The sequence below is a fragment of the Hemitrygon akajei genome, chromosome 32 (genome assembly GCF_048418815.1).
Source record: "Hemitrygon akajei chromosome 32, sHemAka1.3, whole genome shotgun sequence".
NCBI lineage: Eukaryota > Metazoa > Chordata > Chondrichthyes > Myliobatiformes > Dasyatidae > Hemitrygon > Hemitrygon akajei.
The window spans coordinates 15,176,049-15,194,079 of record NC_133155.1 but is presented as its reverse complement, the minus strand read 5'-3'; the positions used below and the strand labels follow the sequence as shown (position 1 = coordinate 15,194,079).

Below are 18,031 nucleotides of genomic sequence, written 5' to 3'. Positions count from 1 at the left end.
CTAACATCATCGAGGCTGTCTGAGATTACCTGGAGAGACTGAAGCAAGCGAGACAGCCAAATGCTGCAGAAGAACTGTGGCAAGTTCTGCAAGATGCTCGCAACCATCTACCAGCTGATTTTCTTATAAAACTGTATGACAGTGTACATAAGAGAATTGATGCAGTTTTAAAGGCACACCAAATATTGACATCATTTATTTTCTTACTGTTTCTTGCTCTTTATAGTAATTTCTTTGATATTTAGAAACTTTTCATTATTTTTAAAAGCCTCTTTACTTTATAGAACTTATTTTTTTACATGTGCCTAAGACTTTGCACAAGACTGTATGTAATCCATGGGCATTGTTTTTATGTGATACACAGCTTGGATTGAAAGTTGACTGAATTTTGAGACTTCACAAAGCACTGGTGAGGCCTCACTTGGAGTATCATGAGCAGTTTTGGGCCCCCTATCTGAAAAAGGATGTGCTGAAACTGGAAAGGGTTCAAAGGAGGTTCTCAGAAATGATTCCAGGATTGAATGGCTTGGCTTAAGAAGAGTGTTTGATGGCTCTGGGCCTGTATTCTCTGGAGTTCAGAAGAATGAGGGATAACCTTATTGAAACATATCAAACGTTGAAAGGCCTTGATGGAGAGGGTGTAGAGAGGATGCTTCCTATGGTGGGAGAGTCTAACACCAGCAGACGCAGCCTCAGAATAGAGGCATCCTTTTAGAACGGAGATGAGGAGGAATTTCCTTAGCTAGAGAGTGGTGAATTGATGGATTTCTTTGCCACGGGCAGTTGTGGAGGCTAAGTCTTTATGTATGTTTTAAGGCAAAGGTTGATAGGTTCTTGACTGGCCAGGTATGAAGGGATTCGAGGGGAAGGCAGGAGATTGGGGCTGAGAGGAAAATTGGCTCAGCCATGATGAAATGGCGGAGCAGAATTGATGGGCCAAATGGCCTAATTCTGCACCTATATCTTATGGTCAATTTCTAACAAATTGGTCTTTCCAGATTTTTATATATATATATATATATATTTAAAGATTTTGTTTTAATTAAGATAAAACATTTTTTTGATGCTTTCATTTGCTTTGCATATCAACCTGTGGTGCCAGATCAGAACCAGATTTATTACCACTGAACAATGCCGTGAAATTTGTTCATTTGTGGCAACAGTACAATGCAAGTCATTAAAAAATCTATCAGTTATAATAAATACATACAATGAACATTGGGGAGGGGGGGGGAAGCAATTTCCAATCCTGTTGACATAAGAATTTAGTTATTTGATCATTTGTGGCTGATCTGCCAATCAGTGAGATCTTCGCTGATCTTCATCCTGACCTTTGTCCTCAGTTCCACTTTCCTGAATTCACCCCTTGGTTCCCATAATACTTAATAATCTTTTGCTGCCCAAATCAGTAAAAGCACCTTTACAGCGTACCATGGTGGTGAATTCCCAAGATTTACTGTCTTCTTGATTTAAAAAAAAATATCCTCGCCTCCATCCTGAATGGCAAACCCCTTGTGTTGTAGGCTGTGACCTCCAGTGACAGTTAGAGCCCTCAGCTAGGGGAAGGCACAATTTTGTATTGGCAATGTCGAGCCCATTTTTGCATGTTTCAATGAGATCACCTCTTTCACTTGCAGCCCTTTGAGAGTACAATTCTAGTCTGCTTAATCCATTCTCATACACTAAACCTGCCATTTCAGAATTCTACCCATTAAACTTTTGTTATGCTTCTGTCGCAGTCTATCCTTCCTTGAGTAGAGACGAAGCCTGGAGTGAATATTTGCAGTCACCAGGAACTCTGTATAATTAGAGAAAGAGAGTTCAGCTTGCACTAAAATCCAGTTTTGTTAAAGACCAACATGCCATATGCATTACTGATTGCTTGCTGAACCTGTGTATTAACTTTCAGTGATGAGGTGCAAGGATTCCTAGACGTCTCTCGATACCAGTAATCTATGATCTCTTGCCATTTAAAAAAAAAACTGCCTTTTATTTTTTCACTCTCTCTCACAAACTGATTGATTCACATTTTCCACAGCCATTACCCTTTCATTTAGCCTGATTGTATTCCCCTAGGGCCTCTCTGCATTCTCCTCACTCCCTATTCAGATGCTTTGTTAGTATTATCAGGGAGCATGGGTACATTACACTTGATCCCCTCATCCAAATCATGGTTTTAGATAGTGAACAGCTGGTGCCTTGGTACCAATCCTCTTGGTGCCCCATTTATCATGCTTAAAAATGAACCATTCATTCCCTGTTTCTTGTCAGGTAATAATGTTTATTCCACTATAAAATGCTGCCCACAGTATCAAGTGTTCTAATTTAATGATATCTTGTTTGGTCTCTTACCGAAGGTTCTGGTAAACAAATTCCCCACCACCGCTTCTTCTATTCCCCACTGTGACCTTTTACCTCCTCTCAGCTGCCTATCGCCACCCCAAGGGTCCCCTCTTCTTCCCTTTTTCCTGCGGTCCACCGTCCTCTCCTATCTGATTCCTTCCTCTCCAGCCCATGACCTTTCCCACCTACCTGATTTCCCTTACCACCTTCTAGCTATCCTCCTTCCTCACCTCCCACCCACCTTTTTATTCTGGCATCTTCCCCCTTCCTTCCTGATCTTGAAGACGGGTCACAGCCTAAAACATCGACTATCTATTAATTTCTGTAGATGCTGCCTGACCCGCTGAGTTCCTCTAGCATTTTGTGTGTGTTTGGCTTTGGATTTCCAGCATTGCAGAATTTGTCATGCTTATGAAAAGCTTTGAGAGTCCAAATATACCACTGTCTATTGCTGCAGTTGCAACCCCATATACATGCAATAGATTTCTCAAATATTTTTCCTTCTGTAAATCCATATTGATTCTCCCAAATCATGTATTTGTTTTCCACTTACCTGAGAACAAATTCCAACTTATCTCCCACTGCTGTTGTCAAGAGGTCCTTGTTTTCTCTCTCAAATTGATGCTCCCTTCCAATCTGTAGGAACTTTCCCAGAATCCAATGAAAGTAATTTTGCAAGATGATAATCAATAGTTCTGCCATCACCAAAACAGCTGCCTTCAAAGCGCTGGGATGCATGCCATTATGTCATGGGGATTTAAGTCCTTACAGTCCTAATAGGCTGAAGGAACATCATTGGAACATCATGGTAGCGTAGTGGTTAGCACAACGTTCTACAGTACCAGCAACCTGGGTTCAATTCCCACCACTGTCTGTGAGGAGTTTGTATGCTCTCCTCCCCCCCCCCCCCCCCCCGCCTCTGTGTGCTTTGGTTTCCTCCTGCAGTCTAAAAGACATAGTGGTTGGTAGGTTAATTGCTCATTGTAAATTGTCCCATGATTAGCCTAGGATCAAATCGGGTTGCCGGCTGGCATGGCACAAGGGACTATATCTCAATAAATAAGTATTAACTTCTTCAACACTTGTTTATTTTTCCTTTTTATTTATGCTGATTACTTTCAGCTCCTCATTCACTCTTGACCAGTATTCCTCCACAACTTCCAAGTGGTTTTCTGTGCCTTCCACAATGACAGAATCAAAATATTTACTTTCTTTGTCATTTCCTTGTTCACTAATATAATTCTCCCCCTTCCAGTCAGAAAAGGCCGCACTTCTGCTGATCTTTACCTTTTTACACATCTATGGCAGCTCCTGCAGTTTTTTTTATTGTCTCTCACTAGCCTACTCTGATATTCCACTTCCCCTTTCTTATCAATGCCAGTTAAATCACTAGGCTCACCCATGTTGGATTTAAACTTTAGGCTCATAAATTAGTATCTAAAGATTGTGATCTTGCAATTTTTAAAAATTATGCACAGCCTCTGAACTATATTTGAGAAGTTGGGGTAATCATTTTTGTATGGTTTTCCACAGTATGACCATTGTATGAAATGATTATTCCAAACCTGGAAGAATTAACCAAGTGACTATTTAGAAGATACTTCTTCTAACTAGATTTATGCATAGCTTCTCAAAAGACATTATATTCGTAAAAACCATTGTAAGAGTTGAATGTTTGTATGCAACCTTTTGTTCTTCCTCACAGAAAAATGTAGGTGAATTCTTTAGTCATTTTTAGAACTTTTTTGCACCCTATGTAATGCTCTTCAAAGATAAATTCCACCAAGAGAATTGAGTCAAAACAAGATTTTGGTTTGTATCTTGATGGGACAGACCAAGTGGAAAGATAAAATGTGTTTTCACTTTTGCAGACAAGCAAGGATTCTTCTAGAAGGGCTGAAGTTAGTGTAAATAAAATCTGAAATGAAAAACAAAATTACTTCGAATGACAATTTTGAATGACTAAAATGCAAAACCTTCAAAGTTTTAATGTAACATCAGTAAAAATTGCTATATAGGAGGCCCACTAAAAAGATATTAATGGAAACTATCAACAGACCTCTCACCTTTTATACACTTTCTTCCAGGCCTGTGATAAGTAGACAATAACATTATAACTTGAGGGACAGTATGCAGTGATTACTCAAAATCTGGAATGATTAAACTAGTGATTAAAGATTCTCTAGATCTTTATGTACATTTGGTCAGATATATGTTATTCACGTTTCTTAGCGCTTTTAAAATTATCTCCATCTGATAATGTTGAGTGATGAATTTTTTACATATCTAGGTTGAAATGTGATCTGGGTTCCAGTGTTTTCAGATCTCTGGAGGGGTAGCAGCACATATTAACTTCCTTGCCATCTTTGGTTTGCTGTTTGTCTTGGATAACATTTGTAATTGCATAAACCTTTCAAGCAAAAATTTGAGCTCCTCTTCCATTTTGCATATTTGAGCTTGATTTCAATCTGTCCTGTTTTCCAAGAGATCTTTGTGTCTAAGTTATTCTGATTTTATATTGTCCTTAATGTCCTTCACACCATAAATCCTCTATCTCTTGAGTAAATTTTATTGGATAATATTTCTTTGTGTCCTTTTGTGAGCAGTATTGTTTTCCTTTCTCTCATTACAGACATTCCAAAAGGTTCAGGTGGATCCTATACAATACAAACTCCAGCAGGCCAATGGGGTAGGCCAGGGCCTTATTCAGAGTGCAGCAAAGAATACCAATACACAAGGACTTGAACACGATCTGGATGAAACTAATACCAGGTGGAACACACTCAACAAAAAGGTCAGTTTTTTTTCCTTTTCATTTCTGGAAAAGATTTTGTGGGGGGGAGGGGGAGTGAGGTTGGTATAAATCATTCTAAAGGAAAAATAATTGAAAATACCTTTAATAACCTCTGTATAGTGTGACTGTGCACACAATGATTAGTACAAAGGAACTTCGATTCATTCCTTTAATATTTGGTGAGTTTCTCTGAGCAAGTTAACTTAGAACGTAGGAAGGTATGGCATAGGAATGGGTAATGTTTTGCCAAATTAAATATATTTATAATCAAGTGCAAAATAAGCTGAAGTGTCTGGCTACACAATGTTGATATCCCTCCATTTTATTTATTGAGATAAAGCCTTCGAACGTACAAACTTATAGGTAGCGGCGGGAATTGAACCCATGTCACGTGCTCTGCAAAGCAGTGTGCTAACCACAACGCTGCAGTTTCTGCACATTCATACGCCTACCTAGGAGCCTCTTGAACAGCTCTATCATACTTGTCTCCACTGCCGCCCTGTCAGTGCTTTCCCGGCATCCATCACACCTTGACACCAGTGTCACAGAATCATAGAGCCACCGTGTTGTGTTGTAACGTGAATAAAGTCATCGGAGAGACACCGAAGTTAGTAGATATAGAAGTGTTTTATTCAGCAAAAAATGAGCAATAGGCATCATGTTGAGACACTCTTGTAAGCAGAGGCCTGCTCGACCCAATATTACATAACGAGAGATGAAAGATAACAGCAGGATAATTCTATAGTTACAAAGTATCTACAATGCCTCCTTTGAATTATGTATAGTTTTCACACACCTCCATCTTCACACCCTCACTCCAGACACCCAAAATGAACATCAATCAGCATTGCCTGGTTTGCAATCAACTCCAGTCTGTAGCTCCAGGGATACTATTGTTCGGGGCTGCATTTTAAGTTCAATCTACAATCCATGCTCAGGTCTGAAGATAGCTTGCTAGCGAAATTAATATTTGCTATATACTCTAACTCTAGAATAGGCCCTAACAATGGAAGCAAGCCTTAACACCCACCACATTCATGCCAACCTTTTGCCTGCATTTGGACCATATCAATAAATATTGAAGTACTAATGCCCTTCCCTTGGACAACATTGGTGGCTTGGAGAGGGGAGACTTGCAGCTTGGGCAACTGCCGGTCTTCCATAAAAAAAAAACTTTGCCCAGGCTTGCGCCCTGGAAACTTTCCAAGGTGCAAATCCATGGTCTATCGAGACTAACGGAGGCCTACACACTGTTTAAGTACTTACAAATATTATATTGCTTATATGTTGTTATTGGACCAGATTTTGCTAGCAATTCTCTATTTCAGCATTTATCCATGAAAATCCCAGCCATTTCAGGCCATCCAGCTGCCGTTGCTTTGTGTATGAATTCCAGCAGAGGAGCAGGAGCCTGGTCACACTCCCCCACACTTCTGGGCAACCTGCTTTTGGATCCAATGTCAGGTTATACCCACCTGATACAGAATCTTCAAGCCCCTTCCTTCACGTGTCAGTTGTAGTAAGCTGCTCATTTTAAGTTTTCATATTGCTCTTGTAAGTTGAGCATTCAGAAACCTTGGTAAATGTTGGCAGGTTTGATAGATGGCAGAGCTCGGGGCAGGTTCTGTCATCTGTTTATGAGATCCAGACATTTTTATGGACAGGATTTATTCTGGCCCGCTAGCATTTTCCAGTTACATCGCTCAAGGCCCTTCGTTCAGTCAAGGCTTTGCCGCTTCTCTCTGGGTCTGTTGCAGACAGCAGTTTTGGTATTGAAATTTATAGTACGTAGATGCATGCAAGCGACAGGCACAGGTAACAGATCCCACTTGGGAAAGTCTAGTCCATGACCGTATTTCATGACCGTTTGAGATATTTAGAGTAGAATAAATTATTTGGAAGTGCAATCACAGCTGCTTTTGAGTTGAACCATGAAGCCATTTTCCACATGTAGATACCAGCAAATCATCTGTTGAGTCCAAGTAACACTTATAGAACAGAGAGGGACCAGCTTCAATCCGGTCGGTCTGTATGATGTTCAGTTATAGTAGGCAGCAATCGTGGCTTTTCCTCTCCTGAGAACTCTCGAGATATCTCCACTGAAACTGCAAGTGCCCGAAACAGAAGGTGGAAGATCCCAGTACCCTCTGTGTTCCCGTGCAATTGAGTAAGCAAACGCCACTCTTTGTGAGCTGATACAAATTGGACGAGCACGTGAGTGCAACTAATAATTGTTGCGCAAATAGCAATTTTCTGGAAATTGTGCGTTAATAAAAATAATTAGATGGTTCGCTTCCCTGGTTAAAAAGTAACATTTACAATTTTGACAAGGAAGATGAACCGTGCGTCAGATGAAGTACAGGATAATAATACGTGAAAACTATACCTGAACATTGGCCTTGTTTCAGTTACTGTTTTAGATCATTGACAACCATACTCTTCGTTGTTTCCCCCCACCTCCCCCACCGTGGTCTGGTCGGTGGAGAATCATGTTCACCATGATTGTTTATTTTTAGTTACCCTCTACCCTTTGCTTGGGGTGGTGGGGTGGAAATACATCTCTACCAAGGAGGTGTAGGGCACTCCTTCCCTCCGCTAGCCTGCAGGTCACCCTTGGGAAAGGTGTAGCACCTGCTCTCCCCCCCCACTTCCCCCCAATCAGGACCGTGTGAAGCCATGGGAGCAGGTGGTGGATGGTCTCACAAGCAGCTGGTGCACATCACAAGTCCTGGTTATGTGACCACTGACGCCAGGCAGACAGTCTCTGAAGAGTATTGATAATGGCTGGAGTCACTCGTCTTGTAAAGACACTGCCCAGAAGGAGACAACTGCAAACCATTTCTGCCACCTTATCTCATCCCTAGAGCCCAACTCTTAGCCATTTCACCTCTTTTTCTTGCTTTCCTCCAGTCAGTTTACCCTGAATACCTGCCTTGTAATGCTTCTGCTTCAGCAGGGGAATCCGAAATTGGAATTGCTAATACTGTTTGTGTTTCTCCCTCCAGGTGGCAGAACGTATATCACAGTTGCAAGAGGCACTGTTACATCGCGGAAAGTTCCAGGATGCCTTGGAGCCTTTGTTGAGTTGGCTCACTGACACAGAAGAGCTCATTGCCAATCAGAAGCCTCCTTCAGCAGAATATAAAGTGGTGAAGGCACAAATTCAGGAGCAGAAGGTATTTTCTGATAACTGAGTGGTGCTCATAAGTGCAATATTTACTGTGGTTGCACTTCGCTAATCATATTTCAATATCCAGACACTAAAAGGGTAAAACTTTACATGAGGCAAACTTGTAAAGTACCATATTGTTTTTACTTCTCATCTCTAGCATATGATCTACAAAGAGACTATTTTTCCATTTGCAGAGATGAACAAATGGTTCCCACTGGATCTTTGCCAAATCAAAGATTTCTGCCGCTATCCTGATTTGGAAAAATAATACATGTTTCAATGCCAGTTTTCTGTCTTTTCCTAAAGGATTCCTGGCCTGATGAAAGTATTTGGAAAAGATTTTTTTCTTTTCTATAGATACACTATGTGATGACTTAATCCCATTGAAGTATACCTCAGGTTGCTCATGTGAAGCCTGAGCATAAGGAAACAGATGTTCAGTTTTTCTCTTCCCTCAGCTCAAGGGCAGCAGGCCAGCAAATGCTCTCTTCACGGCCGTGTCACTGCAAAATTCAGCAGTATGCATGACCATTGCACATCGCTTTAAGGAAATAAATTAAGCATGGGTCCAGAGGGGGAGAGTGTTACTGAGGATTAAATCCGTTTGGGGTCTGTTGTAGAGCAAGAAGTGGTGTTAATTTGCATCGTTCGATATGAGTCATGATCAGCAAGGAAGTTAGACCAAGTACATCATTCTGAGAGATTGGTAAGGAACTTTGAGATTAAAGTTGGCATCTGAGATATAGTAGGCAGACTTCGGGCAAATATCAATTGCCAAGGCTGGATTGGGGGTTGAGACTTGAAGCAGAATGTTGGAAAGGTGGTGCAGCAGCAGATGATAAAGAAACTACCTCTATCTTTTGGTAATTTCTTCCCCCTCCCCCGTTTCTCTTTTTCCTTACTTCATTCTGTTTCCTTTCCCCTCTCACTCCTCCTTGCCTACCCATCACCTCCCTCTAGTGCTCCCCTTTCTTCCATAGTCCACTGTTCTCTCCTCAGATACTTCTTCCACCTATCATCTCCCAGCTTTTTTCTTCACCCCCTCCCCCACCTACCAACCTAGGTGAAGCTATCTCCTTATACCTTGTACTAGTTCCCCTCCCTCCACCTTCTTATTCTGGCTTCTTCCCCCTTCTTTTCCCATACATTGAGGGGTTTCAGCCTTCCCTCCCCCCACCAATTTATTCTAGTGTCTTTCCCCCTTCCTTTCCAGTCCTGATGAAGGGTCTCAGCCCAAAGCATCGACTGCTTAATTATTTCCATAGATGCTGCCTGACCTGCTGAGTTTCTCCAGCATTTTGTGTGTGTTGCTTTGGATTTCCGGCATCTGCAGAATTTCTCATGTTTATGAAATGTTCATTGTTTACTCCTTTCCATAGATACTACCTCATGTGCTATGTTCCTCCAGCACATTATGTGTGTTACTCAGGATTTCCAGCATCCACCGGCTCTCGTGTGCAGATGGTAGAGACTGGTGTTGAGTAGCAGATCAGTGGTTGGAGCATTCAGGCAATGGAACTAATGTCATTGGGGGGGGGGGGGTGAATTAGAGTTTGTGATAAGGATGGCACAGAAAAATATCATTCACTAGGAAAGAAAAGTAGTGGGGTCATGGTAGTATAGTGGTTAGCACAGAGGTTTACAATACAGGCAACCAGGGTTCAATTCCCATCACTGCCTGTAAGAAGTTTATACGTTCTCCCCGTGAGTGTGTGGGTTTCCTCTGAAGGCTCTGAATTCCTCCCACAGTCCAGGGATGTACCAGTAGATAGATTAATTGGTTATTGTAAATTGCCCCGTGATTAGGCTAGGGTTAAATAAGGCAGTGTGGCTCAAAGGACTGGATCATCAGAAACAGATAACAAATAATTAAAATCATTAAGTACATTAGAGTTTTCTACCAGTGTCCTTTACAAACAATTTTTCATTGAATCTGAGTTGCATAGTGTTCAAATCTGATGCTTCCAGTATTTAATCAAATGTCTTTTCAAACCGCACTCAATCCTGGGAATATAACCACTCTAAAGAAATCCTATTGCATCCTAAAAAGGCAGATTATACCAGAATAGATGCAATGGAAAAAGGATCATAATAGTCATTGCCCCCCACATCAAAATTCAGGTGCAACCAAGGTGAAAGTTTGGGCGTTCTGTTTGGTTCTGTAGGATAGTCAGTGGGATTCAGTTGGGAAGGAAGAGATCTCATAAGTAGGTTGTAGATTTGGGAAAAGGTGGAAGGGGGTTAATTGGTACAGGGTTAGAATTTCAGGGGGCTCTCTACCATCCATCAGGGACACTTATCAGGAGTGCTGCATACGCTGGGCCCTTTAGTATTATTGAGGATCCCACCCATCCATCCAATATCCTATTTGTCTCTCTACCATCAGGCAGGAGTCTCCAATGCATAAAGACAAGAACAGTCTGGATGGGAGACAATTTCTTCCCTCAGGCCATTAGGCTTCTGAACTCCCTGTTGCATCACATTCACTAATTAATCTGTTCCGTACGTTACAATATTTAATTAATGCACTCTGTTTATTTATGTGTAACCCATATGTAGATTTCATCCTCACTTTCATAAATCATTATGTGTTACATATACTACAGTGTTTTACACCCTGGTTCGGAAAAACCTTGACTCATTTGACGGTCTACATGACGATAAACTTGACTTTATGTGTTTGCCTCAGGACTAGCTTGCAGGCCTCTTAAGGAAATACTGCATTTTAAGCAGATATTTTCGCGGGACCATCCATTAAAGACATCCTTCAGACAATAGATAAAGGCAATTTATACCAGATTGAATCAATTTTCAATTAACTTCTGGGCCCACATTTTAAAAAACACTTAAACCATAAGGATATGAGAGATGTTGGGATGTTTAACATTGTTGAAGGTGGCTTAGCAGTGGGATAAATGTGATTTAGATACGTTTATAAAGAATCATTTGTAAAGCAGTGCTGGAATACTGGAGTTTCACTTGTGTTGTATGTTGTTTTAAGATCAACTTTCCTTTTTGCTGTCTGTTCTATAGTGTGGTTAATTTGTGGATGAGAGGATTCAATAACAAAATAAACAAGCACAGATTTCAAGTGGGAGAGACTTAGTTCCAGGCCACCAATAAACATTTCTGGTTTTACTGTATTAAAAGAATGATTTCTCTGCGGTGGAGATGATCAGAGTTGTGTTTATGAATGTCTTTGGATTTAAGGAATGTGGCTCTATAGGGGATGTGACATGGAATTTTCTGGTGGTACTGGAACACTTTGGGAAGTGCAGTTTGCCTGTTTGTAGTTAGAATATCATAAACAGAAGCAATTCTGCAGATGCTGGAAATGCAAAGCAACGCACACAAAATACTGGAGGAACTCAGCAGATCATAGATATAACCTGAGAGAGAGAGAGAGAGAGAGACACACACACACACACACGCACACACACACGCGCGCACGCACACACACACGCGCACACGCACGCACGCACACACACACACACACACACACACACACACACACACACACACACACACACACACACACACACACACACACACACACACACACACACACACACAGTTGAATGTTTGTAAAGGTTGGCCACAGGTGATGCCCTGCAACCTGTCTGCAGTGGTAGGCTCAAGTGTTAATTTTTGCAATAGATGGTGGAAAAACTAATCAGTACAGTGGGATCTTCATCGTGAACCATTTTTGGGTGACAGTTCTTTTGGTTTGTCTGTAGCTGTGCTGTAGGTCAAGAGAAAGGAGAGTAGATTTATTCATGCTTGTTATAAATACTGTGGAATTGAAAAGCTTTCACTAAACAAATGATTATTTTTCCATTAAAATTCATTCCTGAAGGAAAATATGGTTGAAGGATTCAGAAAAAAAATTCTGTGCATTTTAAGAAGTTCATGCTTCCAGCTCACTCAGTCCCGAGTACAAGGAAAGTGTGTTGGCAGAGGCAAGAGTTTGGCATGTGACCAGAGCAAGCACTGTGACTATGGGTCAAGTGTTTACTGGAGCTGGAACCAAAAGCATTAGAGGTCTGGAATGTGGGTAGATTTGTGACCAGAGACAGGGTCTGGACTGTTTGTATGTTTGCTACTTTCTTTAAACTCACCAGGTTCACGAGGAAAACTTAATATGTAAGATCCAATGAAATATGAGTGTCCTTAGGCTTTTAACAGGAGAAGCTTCCAGTGGTCCAAGAAATCCATCAATGGTGCAAATCCCAAAAGTATTTTACTAGATAAAGAGATCTTTAGGTGCTTGGGGCCAATGCCTCACAATATTGTTCTACGGGGAAAGCAGGAACAAACTTAAATCTCAAATTCTTGTAAACCTTTGCCACTTGTGCTAATTTTTTTTTTCCTCTCCCCCCCACCCCCAGCTCCTGCAGAGACTACTAGATGATCGCAAATCCACAGTGGACATTATTAAGGCAGAGGGAGAGAGGATTGCTGAGTCTGCTGAAACTGCAGAAAGGGATAAGATACAAAAACAACTGCAAAATCTGCGAGAGAGATGGCACAACTTGCTCAGCAAGGCTGGTGCAAGGTACGTGGCCCCTTTATTTTCATTTTGGTGGAAACAAAACAAGGTGCTCTTCAAATGGCATAAAAATATTCTTCACTCCTTGAGAACTACTCACGCTTAACCAGGCACAGAATTTGATGTCCCAGTATTTTATGATTTATTTTAATACATCAGGTCTCCACCCATACTTGTCACTGGCCAATGTGGTGAGTGCAAACCTATCTAATACTGGTTTGTACTTCAGATTCAGATTCATTAATTTATCACATGTACATAGCAACATACGGTGAAATGCATCATTTGTGTTAACCACCAATGCAACCTAAAGATGTCAACTTGCATTCCCGAACCTGGATGGTAATTTCCTGCATGGCACAGGGCACTTGCACAATAGAATATCAGCACTTTCCACTATCACTGGAAAATCTATTTGAAGAATTTAAATAATTTTATCAAAAAAGACAAGAACTGAAACATTTCAAGCTATTAAAGCCAAACCATGCTTAGGCAATTTATATTTTTTGAAGAATTAATTTATTTCTCAGACCTCATTTCTATTCAAATGAACATGCCACTGTGTGTACAAGACTTCAACAGTGAGTTTCCTCTGTAAGTGCTGGAGAACTATGGTAGACCATTATCAACTGCTGGATTCTGTGAGGTGTCCAACAGCGGACCGTAGTCATGACAGCATGCCCTTCGAGTTTTTGAGATTATTCACTTTCTGTCATTTTTTTCACTCGGTGACATTTATGCAGGAAATTGTCAGAAGTTCAACTTTGAAATACCAGCATCTCCTGGCAAAACCCAGCCCTGAAACCTCCTTGCTCAAATAATAGTATAATAATGTGGTAATTCCTAAGATTCATATCAGTATTATGGGAGGAAAATAAAACAACATTTATAGAACTTTGCGTTTCTAAAATTATAAATGTCATTATAGAAGCAATGTCAGAGGACAGCATTCAAAAACTTGACCTATATCTTTATTGTTGATTATATTAATTCCATATGTTTAAAAATAGAAATGGCCTTAATAGAAGAAAGCTTTCTCTTTTTGCATTTGAGCTCAGAAAAATCTCAACGTCAGCTCACGTTAAAAGCATTTGTACAAGCTCTCTATGTGTGAACTGAGAATAAGGTTTTATTGCAGCTTTGTAGATTTTGTAATAATTTTTGTGTTCCTACACACATGATTGCATTTCTGCTGTAATAGCTTCGTGAATTATGCACATGTGTGGCTGCAGACTGGATCACTGTTGATATCCTTTACAACAGCTTAACGTCGACCCAAAATAATAGTTACTCTAAATTAGGTTCTTTCGTGTACTCGATGTTCAAGATTTGTAATTTGTAAGAAATATAAGCATTTCTTCTGAGGAGGATACTAAAGATTCAAAAGATTAACTTTGTTGATCACACGTACATCGAATCGTACAGTGAAATATGTTATTTTGCATCAATGACCAACTCAGTCCGAGGATTGTGTTGCGACAGCCCACCACACTTCTGGTGCCAACGTAACGTGCCCACATTTCGCTAACGCTAACCTGTACATCATTTTGGAACGTGAAGGGAAACCAGAGCGCCTGGAGGAAGAACGTCACGGAGAGAATGTATATACTCCTTGCAGGCAGCGGTGGGAATTGTGGTTGCTGGCATTGTAAAGCAATGCACAACTGTGCCCCTCTAGGAGAACAACTCATTCATTTGTATTTATTTATTGGTTGATTGATTGAGCTACAGTGCAGAGAAGGCCCTTCCAGCCCGCTGCTCAGCAATCCCCCATTTAATCCTAACGTAATGATGGGACAATTTACAATGACCAGTTAACCTATCAACTGACATATCTTTGGTCTGTGGGAGGAAACCCATGTAGTCACAGGGAGAGCGTACAGACTCCTTACAGACAGCTGTGGGAATTGAGCCTGTGTCACTGGTACTGTAAAGCAATGTGCTAACCACTACGCTACTGTGCCACCCCTGAAGGTTTTATTTTAAATGATATGAATATGAATAAGACTCAGTATGAATCATATGATTCAGATTATTTAAAAAGAATACCTCTATATAGGCAAATGCAACACAGAGATGGTACTCCTCTCAGTCACTGTATTCACATAGGATAAATTTAAAATTAAATGTTCCTTGCCCTGTACTCAGTAAAAGCATCAGAATCCATGATTGTGTAGTAACATTAGGATCTGAGCTGTATGTTCTGCAGGTCCATGAGCTAGTCCGTTCTTCACGCTCGAGGTATAATGCCAGGTGAAGCTTGCAGAAGATCATTGCAATTTGTGAACTCTCATGCAAAAGCTTTGATGCATTATAAACTCCCAACTAATTGATGATAGATGAAGGATCTAGGCCTGAAACGTTCACTGCTTATTCCTCTCCATAGATGCTGCCTGACCTGCTGAGTCCCTCCAGCATTTTGTGTGTGTTATTCTGGATTTCCAGCATCTCTTGTGTTTATCATTAATTGACGACCCCATTGATCTGATCTTGTCATATCTTCATATTGATTTTCTCCTGTGTGGAGTCACGTGATATGAAAGCTGATTTTTTTTTTTAAATGTAACTAGCTTAAGCAGTCACCGCTCGGTCAGGTAGGTTAGCTGAGAATCGTTCTTTCTAAATTGAGTTAGAGAGACATTGAAGCTAATTAATATGGAAGTGTTTTATTCAGCAAAAAAGAGCAACAAGCATCATATTGAGATGCTCTTGGAAGAAGCAGACTGCTCGACCCAATACTACATGTTATTTTATATGCTGAAGACCAAAAGTAACAGCGGGACAATTCTATAGTCACAGTCTATCTACAGTGCTTCCTTTGAATTACATGTAGTTTTCAAACACCTCTGTCTTCACGCCCACACTCCAGACATCCAAAATGAATGTTAATCAGCATTGTCTGGTTTCCAATCAGCTCAAGTCTGTGGCTCCAGGGATTCTATCGTTCAGGGCTGCATTTTAAATTCAATCCACAATCCACATTCAGGTCTGAAGATTGGCTGCTGTTAAAAATAGTATCTTCTATATGCCATAACTCCAAAATACGCCCTAACGGTTTAAGCTGCCACAGCTTGGTCAGGTATCTTAGCTGAGAATCGTTGTTGATCTTTCTGAATTGGAATGTATTAAATGTCACTTCAGATTTATATTGATTTGTGACTCTGTTTACATGAATATTCCCACTACAAAAATACTTAAAGCTAATTTGAACGATCACATCACCTTCCTTTATATATTCATACAGACAGAAGCAGTTAGAGGATATTTTAGTGATTGCAAAGCAGTTCCATGAAACAGCAGAACCATTGAATGACTGGTTGACCAGCAAAGAGAAAAAGTTAGCCAATTCTGAACCTGTTGGAACGCAAACCGCTAAAATACAACAGCAAATTACACGCCATAAGGTAAGAGATATTCAATACCAATTCAAACTCATTCATGGACTACTTTTAATTGACAACGATGCTCATGGTGCAATTTTTTTTTGTTTTGTTTAAAGTTTGTTTAAATGTAAAAATGTATAAGGACCTGTTAGATCAGGGGGGGAATACCTACACAATCCCAGTGATTTAGAATAAATTTCTGAAAGGCACAGGATTCCAGTTTAATTTTAGGTAATTGCAGTGCTGGGATAAAATCGCTATCCTTCATTAAACAAAATGCAGCCGATACAGCAAGTAGCAAAAAATATTTGGGTATAGGAAAGTACAAAGCAACACACATAAAATGCTGGAGGAATTCAGCAGGCCAGGCAGCATCTATGGAAGTGAATAAACAGTTAATGTTTTGGGCCACGACCCTGAAAGGTCAACTGTTTACTCTTTTCCGTAGTTGCTGCCTGACCTGCTGAATTCTTACAGTGTTTTGTGTCTGTTGCTTTGGATTTCCAGCATTTGCAGACTTTCTCATGTTTAGAGAAAAGTGCAGTCCTTCTTAAATTTTTCATGGATAGCACAAAAGAAAAGATGGGCCAGAAGTAAGCCACTTGCTTAATGCCATTGTGCTAAAAGAAGCAATATCAATATTGTTGCAAGTAAGCCAGAATTTGTCAGTTTGAACTTATAGACATTGACTTTGTCTTTGATAAAAGTCTTGCGGCAGAGAATGTGAATGAAACAGTTATGCAATTTTTTTTCAAAAACGTTTATCCAAGTTGCATAAACAATCTACTCTCATATCTTAAAATCTCTTTAGTGCTAACTTCATAAATGCATATGATACACATCTCCCCACTATTGAAAGAAATTAATGTTAGGATTTTGTCTTACTGCATTAGTTTTGTTTCAATTAAGAAACTTCTATAAATTTAGCTCCTTTAAAAAAAAACAATACCTTGTAGCTTGTCGTGAAGCACCTCCCCCCTCCCCCCACCAATTCACATGAGCAACAGGGCTCTAATCAAGATTCTGTGGCGGTGCGCTACACGCAGCACTGCAATAACGACACGGAGTCGGTGAGCTGCAGTTGTAAAAGAGGTTTATTCAAACTTTGCGGCCTCGCTTTAAAGCCTTCCTGATCCCGCCCTCCCCGGGCGGGAATGCTGTGTATTCACAGTCCTGTCCCATGCGTGGGCTTTTCCCCTTGCTGGTGAAGCAGGCTTGGCGCCCTCTTTGGGACCTGCCTCAATGCTGGCGCGCGCCGCTTTGTGAGCCGGTTCGAGTGCGCTGGGAAGTGGGGCGCCACAATTCTTTGAATCTCTTGTTTCTTGCCTCATTTATTAGTTATCCACAGGGATCTTCTTGTGGTTCATGCAGGTGTCCTTTATTGCAGTGTTAGAGTTGGCAGTAATCTCAGCAGGGGGTAAGGAAGAGGTGGAATCAGAATTGAACCAATCCATGTCTTTGTTTAGCATTTGTGTTCAATTAAAATTCACCGTTAGATGATAGAATCCTGCTTGTTTTCCCTCCTTCAGAACTGATTCCAGCTAATCTCTACAAAACATTGACCCTTGCTAATTTGTCCTCATCCATTCACTGGCTGAGCTAGCTCATTGGGAATGCAGTTTAAGAATGTAAATAGATTTATAATTTGGTCTCCGCTGTGCTAATTGATTTTATTCAAAGGGAATAGCTGAGAGGAGCATTATTTTGAAAAATAGGGAAAACTGTTCATTTACAACTTCTCACCACATGCTGGTGAGTAAGAAGCAACATCCTTGGGAATGTTGTGAAAA

At 40.6% G+C, this 18,031-nt stretch overlaps 1 protein-coding gene across 4 annotated transcripts in view; it reads left to right on the top strand.

The window, feature by feature from the left end:
• macf1a (microtubule actin crosslinking factor 1a) overlaps positions 1–18,031 on the top strand; it is a 564,022-nt gene that overhangs the window by 457,543 nt on the left and 88,448 nt on the right. For all 4 annotated transcript variants that reach the window (XM_073034465.1, XM_073034464.1, XM_073034466.1 and 1 more), the window contains 4 exons: positions 4,976–5,137; positions 8,143–8,313; positions 12,698–12,864; positions 16,103–16,262. In XM_073034465.1, the coding sequence (XP_072890566.1) occupies positions 4,976–5,137; positions 8,143–8,313; positions 12,698–12,864; positions 16,103–16,262 (660 nt within the window). The remainder of the gene's footprint in view (positions 1–4,975; positions 5,138–8,142; positions 8,314–12,697; positions 12,865–16,102; positions 16,263–18,031) is intronic.